We start from the raw sequence: 12,423 nt of genomic DNA on the forward strand, positions 1-12,423 counted from the left end.
GAAAAACTTTTTGGAACAAACAAGCTGACAATTTGCAGTTGAAAAAAGTGTGGTAGCAAATCATGCCAATTTTCCATTCCCACTTTTCTATACAGTTTAATCAAAACCTTCACAAACTTCCTTTCAGTTTCTGGCTATAGAGGCCTTTGTAATAAATTTAATATTTTTCAAGCACTGATTAAATTTCATTATCCGTTATTTTGTGCTCATGGTAACATTCCAACCCTGTCTGCTGAATAATAATAGCCGCCGCTGGTTCTTTGCAGTATAAAACAGAGTGCCCACTTCAGCTGCTCAGAGTACCTGCTTTGTGTTTATTGCAGAGCTAAAGGCTGTGTGCCTGCGCGTGTTCCTCTAGTCCATACGGTGCAAAATGATAAACAACACTGCAGAAGGTCATGTTAGGAAGTGTGGGAGCACAACGGGAACGGAGGGAGGTAGAGAGATTGAGTGTGCCATGGAAAAGCCATCAACTGTCCCCCCCTCCAACCGACCAACCCCTCCCGTTTTCAGCCCAGCGCACTCTTTAGCAGAATTATTGATGGCGCTTGCGAGGTACAGAGGACTGGGATGAAGATGTCTCAATCCCTGGGCTGCAAAACAAGAGCTATGGCAAAGGGTGGGGCAGCAGAAAGAACAGCACATGCAGTTTTTATTGCTGTGAGGAAAAAGAGAGGATGAGAAATAGAAGCAGAGCTACGTGGGTGCAGCAAATGTGGCCATGATATGCAATGCAAATAATAAAAAAAAAAATACTTTAAAAATTAGCAAAGTGGAAGGAGAAACATAACAGCACTGTTCCAATTAAAAGTCAAAATATTTATTATATGATGTGGGTCTCTTGACGATGTTAAATTGCATATATTTTAAATAATTTTTGTCAAAATTTGTAAGATATCTAAGACACTGTAAGAAGCACTTCACTGTTCTGACTTGTCAAGTTGTAACTTTAAATCACTGATCTATAAAAGTGCACAGTATTTTAGTATGATATTAAAATTATATGTAAAACATATAACCACTTAGTTGCAACAGAAAAATATAGTGCAACGGGAAGTGAAACATTTGCCGTTACTAGAATAGCATAATGAAATGTAAATATTCAGAGGACAAGCAGTTCGATAAAAAGATCTATAATCGTAAGCAACAGTGTCAGTGGTGGGAACAAATGGCTATATGACTCAGTGTTTGGGCTCTGCAGAAAAGTCTAACCTTTTGCTTCAAACTGTGAAAGTGTCAAATATTTTACAACAAAGAGTGTGAGAAATGTGTGGGCGTAATGCAACTGAAATTCTGGGTAAGTTTTCACCACATGGTACACGTGGCACAAACCACTGACTCACCAGGAAGCTGGATGGGTGTTTTTCCATTTTTAAGTTGCATATATAGAAACTTGCAGCACTTTATTATAACAGTCATGGTAAGTTATGTACATAAGTACTCCTGGCCCTGTTGGTGACTTACAATGGGTGTTCTTGGAGCATTTCAGGTGTGAAGAAGGAGCTGGGAAAGCGGTGGGCGTTTTTCTTCTTTTTTTTCCTTAGGGTTGGGGGTGTGTGTCCCGTTGCTTCAGTTGCATCATGCTTACAGTACCTTACATGTCTCCTCTTCACACTTTGTGGTAACAGATCTCCCTCTTCTAGCTATTCCCAGGATGTGCACTACATCTCCATAATATTGGATTTTGCACTACACCGCATGTCTGTTTCTTTTTTTTTCCTCTTTTGGCTTTTATTGTTGCTCTGCAAGAAGGAGGGTAATATTTTCCCCGAAGCTTTCAATGACCTTTTGTGATGAGAACAAGAGATTACAAATGTTTGTTTGTGTCCTCTTAGCTTTAATCTTTTTATCTTCTTTGTGAAATGAGCATTTTGCACTTTAGGCGCCTTTATCAATCACCAACCCAGAGAGATGGCTCTCATGTGGACAGTTAACAAAACTGACTGCCCCAAGATTCATCAATAAACTCATAAACACCAGCGCTCTGGATGTTTATTCATCGCGAGAGGGAAGCATCATTCAAGGTAGACGGACAACAGCCATCCTGTTGTCCCTTTTGATAAATGACACGGTCATAGAGAACGTCCGTGTTTATAAGAATGAGATCATCCTCGGAAGGTGACTTTTCATAACATGGTGCCATCATAAAAATGCTGGTTGATTAAAATGAGGCAGTTAGTGCAAACCCTTCTTCCACTGAGGGATCATTGGACATGTGATGGCGTATAACTGCTCTATTAGCTTCTGTCCGTGTTCCAGTTGTCTGCAGGCTATTATGTGTGAATAATCAATAAAACCAATGCTTTTAAAACCTCTGCAAAATAGTTTAATCAGCAGCTGCACAGATTAATTCTATGTTTCTATTAATACTTAGAAAGCATTCAGCTATCTTTATCATTACTTTTGTAATTCTGATAATTAATTACATTCATATAAGCTTGTTGTCTATCATTGTGATCCCGAAATGCAGTTCAATGTGCCGCCCTGGTGTAATTCAGCTATTTTTGTTTTAAATGTAGTTATTATGCCCTCTAGAGGAACATTAACTGCAACACAAAAATAAACCTTTTTCAACCGATGCTCTAAATATGGTATATCCCTGTTGATTGTTATAGTATATTCTGAAGCATCGTTATCTACTGCGTCTTTCACAAGCACTCTTGATGCCTCCCAGATATTTTGCTCAGATGTTGATTGTTATTGTGTCCACAAAGGAAGTTGCTTCAGGTGAATAAGAATACTGTTGAATTAAATCATTTCAGGAATAAAATGTGATGAATGTCTTACTATATGTCCTGACCTTCCAAAATAACTCAACCCTGCATCCTTTCATTTTGTCAAACAGCACCCAGTGTTTGATCTGTGCCAGTTTCATTGTCGGATCTTGAATGATTCTGCTGGCGCATCCAGCTGGGTCACCATAATGATGAGAGCTGACATCACAGATATGAAGGCTTCCTTTCGTGCTACCAAATGACTGCAGCTTGTTAAACTGCATGCCATGACACATTTTCCAATAAGGAGTGAAGGAGTGAGGGAATTATGGTGAATTCTGTTTCAACTAAAGCTAAGTGACAGGAGAGTTAGGGCTGTAATTGATTTGATGAAGAAATAGATATAATATTCTGTATTATGTAGTATCTTTAGTATGTTCTGTATGACTCTATTTAAGACTGTTGCTTGGTATATATATGTATATATATATATATATATATATATATATATATACATATATATATATATATATAATACTGTTATATGTTATATCACATATGTTATATGGCAATATATAATATGTTATACTATGTTATACTAGCGCTCATAAGTTTGGGGTCACTCAGATCAGACAATTTCATGTTTTCCTTGAAAACTCAGACTTTTATTTGTGTACTAACATAATTGCAAAAGGCTTTTCTAATCATCAATTAGCTTTTCAGCATGATTAGCAGTGTACTATTAGAACAAAGAGATAGATATTCCATTAAAAATGTCTGTTTACAGCTAGAATAGTCATTTACCACATTAACAATGTCTAATTTAATGTTATCTTCATTGAAAAAAATGCTTTTCTTTCAAAAATAAGGACATTTCTAAGTGACCCCAAACTTTTTGAATGGCAGTGTATGTAAAATGACAAATCTCTGACAAAAGATCGGAGCTTTGTCATAATTACTCTTGTAGTAATCTTTTGACCCATTACATAAACCCATCTCTATATTTAGCTAGTTCCTGACTTATTATAGGCACATTTAACTCATGTAGGTGCATCATAACTGCTGATGTCAGTGGACCTATTTATGGAAACTAAAGGTTCCGCTTTTAATGAAGGGGGCAGGCTAAAAAACTACTGGAGGATGACATTTTTAAAAATGCAGTACAATCTCTATATATATATATATATATATATATATATATATATATTTGATTGGGATAGTGAACATTAATGAATGTCTATGTAGACAGCAATAGACATAAGCATGCCGGATTATAGCAACAATGCTAATTTACATTTTAAAAAATAACAATGAAACATAGGACAACAGGTCACAATAAAAGGACATTACAAAAAGTACACAAGGAAGTTAAAGGTCAATGGTCACAAGATTATGTATTTATATATGTAGTATGTAAATTGCATTTATTTATTTTCCTTCTCAAACTCCTCTTTTTTTAAATTGTAGAAACATTTAAGTGAAATAGTTTTACCACAAGATTTAAGATTAAAGATTCAAGACCTTTACTTATCACAAACACAATTACACATAGTATAATGCTCAGCGAAATGCATTGTGCACCTGTTCCAGACCGAAACAATAAGAATAATAAGAATGAAAACACACAAGAAATAAAAAATAGATAGATAGAAATAAGCAAAATAAATATAAATAATAGTGTCAAATAGTACAAGTACAGTAAAATGTCTTATGTCATCAGAACTGCCGAGCTACAATTTTAAATTTAACACTTTAAAGTCTTGAGACATCAGCAGAGCAGTTGCTGTAACTAATAATACCTCAAAATGAGGAAGCTGATGACCAGTCACTGCTGTCACACACCCTACAGCACCACTTCCTGTTTGCATGTCTGTGTGGTTTTGACAGAAAGGCAGAGCGAGAGATAGAGACGGAGAGAGCGAGAGCTGGTGAATTGGATGAGAAACATTTCTGACAGTCGCTAAAAAAGTGACAAGTTGCAAACGACAGCAGCAGAGAGCAGAGAAATGGAGCCACAAGAGATCAGAGAGGGATACCTGGTGAAAAAGGTAAGAATAACTACATGGATATACTGTCCACCTCCCGGCATTTATAGAGACTGAACTTTTATAAAGCATAACTTATAATAATAAAACAAAATGATTATTAACTTCAGCAGAGTTATGAGATGTACTTTAAGGTTTGACATGGATGGAGCAGGCTTCATCCAAACTGTCATGTTGTTGAAAAAATATTTCAAATTAAAAGCATAGCGAATTTGAGTCACAGAATAAACTGCAGAATGCACCAAAAGAAAATGCAAATACACCAAGATTAGTCGGTGAATGATATCAGAAGGAAACAGTTGTTCTACCTCAAACCAGCACTTAGAGGAACAGACATGCATGTCACTCGAAAGTTGCTCCATAACGCACAACTACACACTTCTGTTCTATGGTAGCAACAGAAAGTCAAGTTCCTACTTCTGTTCTGAACCATAAAACATGTGTTGTCTTCTGTATACAAACAGATTTTCACTTTGAGAGAGAATCTAAGATTGGCATGACCTGAATCAAACAGTTCCTACTAAATAGAGGCCAACAGCAAGATAGTGTGTGTACATAAAGTTACATAAGGTGACTTCTTATATGAAATGTGGAACTTTTTTAAAGCATACTGTGATCATTTCACACTGAAAGTACCCACGCACACACTTTATATAAAGGTTGAGGCAAGTGTGACTTTCGACACACCTAGCATGCCAGTCAAAGGCACATTTATGAGCCATATTTTAAATAACTGCTTTGCATGTTTCATTTCCTATTTTTGTTTGGTCTTATCAAACATTACCCTATGTTTACTGAATGTCCTTTGATTTTTTTTCCCCCTGTTGCGAAGCACTTAAACTCTGCTTAAATGTGCATGACAGTAACTAAATCATTATTGATTGCTTTCGTTGTGTTTGATGATGATTGATGTAGCCTGGCTGAAGTATTTCATCTTGTGAAAAATCAGATGCCAGTATGGTTACTATAAATAGCCACATCTGTGCCTAATGGTCATACCTGAAGATGGCTCAGGCCTGGTCATAAAACTTCCCACTTTGTGCACAAAAAGAATGATGCAAAGAAGTGATTAATGGTGAGTCTGTTTACATCCATGACTTACTATGAAAGGGCCAATAAAAATGAAGGGAAATGTTGCACTAAAAAGTGAGTCAGAAAAAAAAAACATCTAGCAGTAAATTATCTACCACTAAAAAAGACGGATGACTGCCAAATATCTCTTCAGTTGTCTGTTTCTCCTCTAAAAATATACCCCCCCCCCCCCCCCCCCGGAATTTCAGCTTTAAGCACCTGCATTTTTTTTAGAATGATAGATAAAATTGCTAACATTCTATACTTTTCTTGACTAGGTGTTATCTGTGTAGGGAAACTCTGAACGGATGTCGTTTATCGTTACATCAATGTGCCAGACTGTCATACTTAGTGGAATAATCTGTCAGCAGTGCACCATCTTCCCTGCACATGTATTGAAAATGAAACTATAAGTCTAAAACCATTTTTTGCTTTCTTAATGGAAACGGAATCAACAACAAACCGCAAACCAGAGTTGGGCACAGAGGTTAGACGGTACTGAAGCAATACAGCTGTTGGTTTTGCTTTTCATGGGATTTCTTTTTTTTTCTCAGTGAGTGCTGAGGCTTGTGCAATATTAGTTCTTGACATTTTAACTGACATATGTATGACAATAACTTTGTAAATCTTAGGATGTATGCACATGTACGGACTGGCTTTTTGGATATACAGAGAACTCCACTACTTATGCATGCCTTAAAGAATTCCTCAAAGAAACAATTGTTTTCTGCATTGTGCCACATAAAGTCACATGAAAATCACAAGTCATGTGGAAACTGTTGGGTTTTTCAACATATTTCAACAAGAAAACACTTGATCAAACATTGTCTAAAGGAGCAATTTTTCATCAGCAACCATTCCAAAATTCTCTTCTTTTAAAGGCATTAGAGGAGATTTAATTTCCTACGACTTTGAACGTAGCATGCGCATGCGCACATACAACCTCTCCCTCACCCTCCTCTAACCCCCCCCCTTAACATTTACGAAGAAACGCCCACCTCCAGAAACTTGTGTAGGACTAGTGAAGTTGCCTACAGCCGCAGTATAATCAATAATACATTTTACCTGTCCAGAAGGAATTTAGCAACCAAGACATCTGTCTTTAGGTCCATTTGTTGCTTGAGCTGACGCCATCGCCCAAATGACTCGCCAATAATCACTTTTGTTTTTGCATTCTTGCGATCCAGTTGTCTTTTATTTTCTCTGACCTCAAAAAATGCCTTTCTTTTACGGCTGGGTCCCCTTGGATCTTTATCTGCCATTATGTAAAAAAAGATGAGCAAAACAAGTCGCCAGCTAACTACGAAGCTATACCAAAGCAACACATACAGAAAACACGTAAGTCCAAGGCGTACGTAATCTATGTAACTCGGTCTGAGCCGGAAGATGTTTGATTGACAGGAAAGGGAGCAAACCAAACGCCTCGGTCCGAGCGCGTTGATTGGCTGATGTTTTTCAGGTCCTGCCATGTCCACAGTTGTTTTTTTTTTTTTATTCTTTTAGAAACCATACATACAAGTCCACTAAAGGTCAGTATATTCATTTTATGTGAATCAGACAAATTAAACAACAAAAACATCCTCCATAATGCCTTTAAACCACACTTTGCTATTGCTTTTAGTTTAAAACATCACCGTGTTGAAAGGTCCACTTCAGATCCAATTTCAGCTTTCAGACAGTTGCTCACATTATCTTCAAGCACTATTTAATATGATGCTGGATTTGCAGTTGAATGACTGCAAGCAGGTCAGTGACTGAGGCCGCAAAACAACCCAAAGCCATAATGCTTCCACCACACTGCTTCACATCTGGTATAAGGTTTTTCTCCCGCAAAGCTATTTTAATTCTGCAAACATGTCCACACCTCCCAAGTGGATTTAATTTGTTGCATTTCTTTCTGATCTTAGATCCAAGTATGTAGACATCAACAGCTGCAAGCCTGCAGATCTTGTGATCCAATGTTGGGATTCCTGGACACTGTTATTGTATCAAAAAGTCAGATTGTTAGGCTCAATTTGCAGGTAGTCTTTGACAAACTGGCAGTCATTTGAACTCTACATCACTTGTAGATCCATTTGTAAATCCATTTGTTTCAAATAATGAGACCTTTTTAAATCCCTTGCCAGACTTGGGCATCCAGAACCTGTTTTTTTTTTTTTTATCTTGAGGCCTTAGAGAGCTTTTTAGATCACAGACAAGCTCTGACTCTTGATGTTGATGTTTAAGTAAGGCACGTTCTGCCTGTTACTCCCTGTCAGCTGGTTCTGTTCACTGAAACCTAATCAGAACCCCCTAATTTTAATGTATGGCATTATAAACAAAGTGTCAGTTTTATGTGCAATTTGGTTGAGAATGTCACTTCAAAGAGGATCATATGTTTGGCTGTTCGGGTGTACAGTTCAGGACCTGAATGACAAAAATGACAGCTACAGCTATTCAGAAGGCAAGGACTCATATTCTAACACTACACTGTGTACAGCATGTTTTGGTTATTTGATATTTTTGCTACATGGTAGAATTTGTTGAACACAGCCGTAATTCTGCACACAGCACTCTGAATGCTTATAGGCATGTCTGTCACAGTAGATATATTTGGGAAAACTCGGTTTCTATTGTAAGTTATGTAACTTTAAAGGTTACGCTTTCTCGAAAGCATGCCTAGCTAAAAAAAAAGGGAAAAAAAGAAATAAAAACACTGTTTAAAGTCCAGCTTCTGTCCCCTAAAGGAGTGACGGGAGCAGACTACACTGCAGACGCAACAGAACTTAACGATTTGTTTGACCCCTACCCAAATGAAATGTAACATTTACAAGCAAAACACATTTTTTTTATATAAAAAGGGAGTTTTCCAACAAATGATTCCTCTTTCTTATACTTTTTTCCAGAATTGAAGAATCGTTTCTGCATTTGTAAGAAGCTAGCACTCAATAGAACCATCTGCTTTCCTTTTTAAAGCCTGTTTTTATTTTCACTTCATGTCACAAACAGCAGCAAGTGAAATGAAACACAAAGCAACAAAGCAAAAGGTACATATTGACTACAAATGCCTTTAATGTTACATTATCTGAAGTAGAAGTTAATTCTTTTTTAATTTCTTATATTCAAGTGACCCTCAAAATCCACTGAACATAAGAAATGTGACGCATAGTGCTATCAGTCGTGGTTGTATTTGGATTATGAAGACGATGAGGAACATAAATTATTTTAGTTTACATACTACATATACATGGTCATGATGGAAAACTGAATCACCAACTAGTTATTTTGCACTTTTGCTCAAGGCTACTAGTTGTCACCTGTCCTATTGATCCACAGGGTACAGTGCTTAACTCCTGGAAGGCAGTGTGGGTGGTGCTGTCTGAGGATGGTGTGGAATTCTACAAAAAGAAAACAGATCGTTCACCGAAAGGAATGATTCCACTGAAGGGAGCCACACTCATCAGTCCTTGTCAGGATTTTGGCAAGAGGACGGTAAGAAAATGTCAAGTCCACCCATCAAGTCTAAAACAGAACTAATACTGAAATTAGAGCAGAGTACAGATGTCAGGACAATTTATGTAGTTATTACATAATAAAATGTAAATTAGCAGCTGTATATGTCGTTAGCACTTCTCATATTTAAAGGAAAGTGTCCAAAGAAACCTGAATATTTAAGAGTAACTAACTAAATGTGCTTGATTCAGCTGGTTTTCAAGATCACCACTGAGAAGAAGCAGGATCACTTCTTCCAAGCCTCGCATGTGGAGGAGAGAGAGTTATGGGTGAAGGACATAAAGAGAGCCATTACCTGCCTGCAGGGAGGGAAGAGGTTCGCCAGGAAGTCCACAAGACGCTCCATACGGCTGCCTGACGCCGTCAACCTGAAGTATGTTCTGTTAAATCTTCCTATTATTGAGAAATAAACAGATTCGATTGATTTATTTAAGCCTCCAAAGTTAAAATCTACTTAGAATGTATCATTAACAGTTGCTTGCAGATTGTTTACCACAAGTAGTGAACTAGTTAGCGAGATTTGCTTATTTTTGCACCTTTTGCACTTTGGAAACTTTAAAAAGTACACAAACTTCCATAGTTTTTGTTTACCACCAGCTACTATAAATAAAGCTCCATCCGTACAGTTTCGGCATGCATAGAAAATATGAAGTTTGACAGGCCCGCTATGCCCCTTCATGACTATTTTCCACAAGGATTTAGTGAATTGTCAGCATTCGAATGGCCAGATATACTGACAGTTCTTATATTGTGTTCCCTCAGTCAGCTGTACATGCTGATGAAAGACCAGGATGACGGAGTGAAAGAGTTAAAACTGGAGCAGGAGAATCGAGTCTTCAACCACTGCTTCACCGGTATCTCAGTCTTGATTTTATTGATGTTACAGGTGTGAAAAATGTTCTGTTTTCTTTATTTTTTTTAACCTTCCCATGTTTTCATCAGTTTTCCACCACTTCCCTGTCTTCCGCACAGGAGCAACAGTGGTTGAGTGGCTGATTTCAAAAGAGAAAGCGAGAAACAGGCCTGAGGCTCTCATGTTAGCAACAGGCCTCCTGAATGAAGGCTTCCTCCAGCCTGCAGGTGACCTGTCAAAAGACGGAGCGGAGAGCGCCGAGCAAACATCCTTTTTAGATGAGACTAAAGCTCTTTACTACTTTGTAAGTCCAGCTCATTGTCAGAGAATTGCTTTTTGTTTCTTAATTTTCAATGGAAAATGTGCGTTGTCAGCAAAACGTCAAATTATTCTCTTCATGGCACCAATGCATTTGGACTGAGCTCTTTAAATCTATATGTAACTACTTTTTAAAGGACTGTAGAACTCATTTATCTGTTACTTTATTGTTAAACCACCATGAAGTAAGAACCTTCTGAGGCTGTACACTCCTCATCATAGCAAATGTTTTGTGCCATGCCAGTCTTAGAGATCTATGATGAGAAATAGTCTATTTCAATCTGTCATGTAATGTCAGCACGTGATCCATTTCAATTTCTAATATTCAGAATATAAACATGAGCATTTCAACATTTTCTCGTGTTCCTACCTGCAGATAGTGTACAGCAATGTTGTTTTTTGCCTAATTTTTAAAAATAAATTAGACAGTCAGTATGTATGTGCATATAAACAACATTTGCAGACATGGTTTTTGCTTTGTGGCAGGCTGACAGTGGTTTCTTCTGTGAAGGCTACTCCAGTGATGAAGACGTGCTTTTGAAGGAAGAATTCAGAGGAAACATCATAAAACAGGGCTGTTTACTTAAACAGGTGAATCACAAAGCAAGTGAGCTGCCACAGTGAGACAAATACACAAAGTGTACAAAATCTCCCCAAAAGACGGCATTTGTTCTATGATGTCTTATTTTTAGAGAGAGAAAAAACCCAGACAATTTATTCATCACTTTCACTGACAGAGGAAGTCTGGGTGACATTTGCTTGGTGCAAGGTTATGTTTATTGGTACAGATCTGATAAACTGTTATTTCTTTTTTCACAGGGCCACAGGAGAAAAAACTGGAAGGTGCGGAAGTTCATCCTCAGAGATGACCCTGCTTATATGCATTATTATGATCCCACAAAGGTAACCATGCTGACTTGTGCTAACTGGTGCTTGCTCAAACATAAATCTGACTGAATCAAACATGTAGTATCAGCTTTACTTCTTCCTCCTTTTGTGTCTTGTCAGGGCGATGACCCTCTGGGCTCAGTCCACCTCCGTGGCGCTGTGGTTACAGCTGTGGAGTTTGTGCCTGATGGTGAGGGGCGACCGTTGCTGCATGTTGCTTCCTCAATGTGAAAATAGAACTGGTGTTTACTGGCAGTAGTTTCACTTCAAATCGCTCCTTTTAACTCTTTTTCTGTGTCTTTTTTTTTTTTTTGGTGTGTGGTTTCAGCCAAAAAATACGACATTGATGGGAACCTCTTTGAGATCATCACTTCAGACGAGATTCACTACTTCCTCCAAGCCGCTACAGCCGAAGAAAGGAAGGAGTGGATCAAAGCAATACAAGCAGTGTCAAAAAGTGGAAAATAACAGGAGCAGTGAAGCAACAGGAGAATTTCTGCCAGCCACAGTTATGACATAACGGAATTTACTATCACACTCTTGGGCTGTTTCCTTTCCTTTTAGAGCAACTGGAAAACTTAACTCCTCCCACACTGTCAAGCTACCGTTTTGAAGTTTTTGTGCACTGGGGCCATGTAACAAATATGATGCAATAAAAGTCATAGTTTCTAAATAAAATATTTACAGAACACAAAGATGTAACAACAGTGGAATAATGGCTAAAATATGAATAACCAGGTATTACTAGGGTCAGCACAGAGGGAATTGCAAACAATAAAACAAGCAGCAACACTCTATTCTGTTCAGCTCAGAGTGTTTGGGTAGTATTTGTTCATGTGAATTTGGTTAAACATGTATAAATATAAATACGCTGCTCTGTAAAACAACAGCGCCTCGCTATAGAACCTAAAATGCAACGAGATCGTGAAGGGCGGATACAAGGAAAGCAAGTTTTTTTTCTTTTTCTTTCTTTTTCTTTGGGCTCGAGGCTTGCTATTCTCGCCACTGTGGTTTTTTTTCAGATTTCCTCCCTTTTCACTCA

General features: G+C 37.8%; 1 protein-coding gene across 1 annotated transcript; it reads left to right on the forward strand.

Moving 5' to 3' along the window:
* The first annotated feature begins 4,585 nt into the window (after positions 1-4,585).
* On the forward strand, positions 4,586-12,076 carry plek (pleckstrin). Its single transcript, XM_022187113.2, has 9 exons — positions 4,586-4,762; positions 9,146-9,301; positions 9,514-9,695; positions 10,085-10,176; positions 10,295-10,479; positions 10,980-11,084; positions 11,313-11,396; positions 11,502-11,571; positions 11,710-12,076. Exons 1-9 carry the CDS (start codon positions 4,721-4,723, stop codon positions 11,847-11,849), a joined length of 1,056 nt encoding a protein of 351 aa, XP_022042805.1. The 5' UTR covers positions 4,586-4,720; the 3' UTR covers positions 11,850-12,076.
* The last annotated feature ends 347 nt before the right edge of the window (positions 12,077-12,423 follow it).

Source organism: Acanthochromis polyacanthus, chromosome 15 (genome assembly GCF_021347895.1).
Source record: "Acanthochromis polyacanthus isolate Apoly-LR-REF ecotype Palm Island chromosome 15, KAUST_Apoly_ChrSc, whole genome shotgun sequence".
NCBI classification, from domain to species: domain Eukaryota; kingdom Metazoa; phylum Chordata; class Actinopteri; family Pomacentridae; genus Acanthochromis; species Acanthochromis polyacanthus.

What these genes read in the sequence shown, in the direction of transcription:
- plek (XM_022187113.2), top strand. Translation starts at nt 4,721, where the DNA reads ATGGAGCCACAAGAGATCAGAGAGGGATACCTGGTGAAAAAG. An exon ending in AGGGATACCTGGTGAAAAAG is followed by an intron (nt 4,763 to 9,145) that starts GTAAGAATAACT and finishes ATTGATCCACAG; the next exon opens with GGTACAGTGCTTAACTCCTG. An exon ending in AGGATTTTGGCAAGAGGACG is followed by an intron (nt 9,302 to 9,513) that starts GTAAGAAAATGT and finishes TGCTTGATTCAG; the next exon opens with CTGGTTTTCAAGATCACCAC.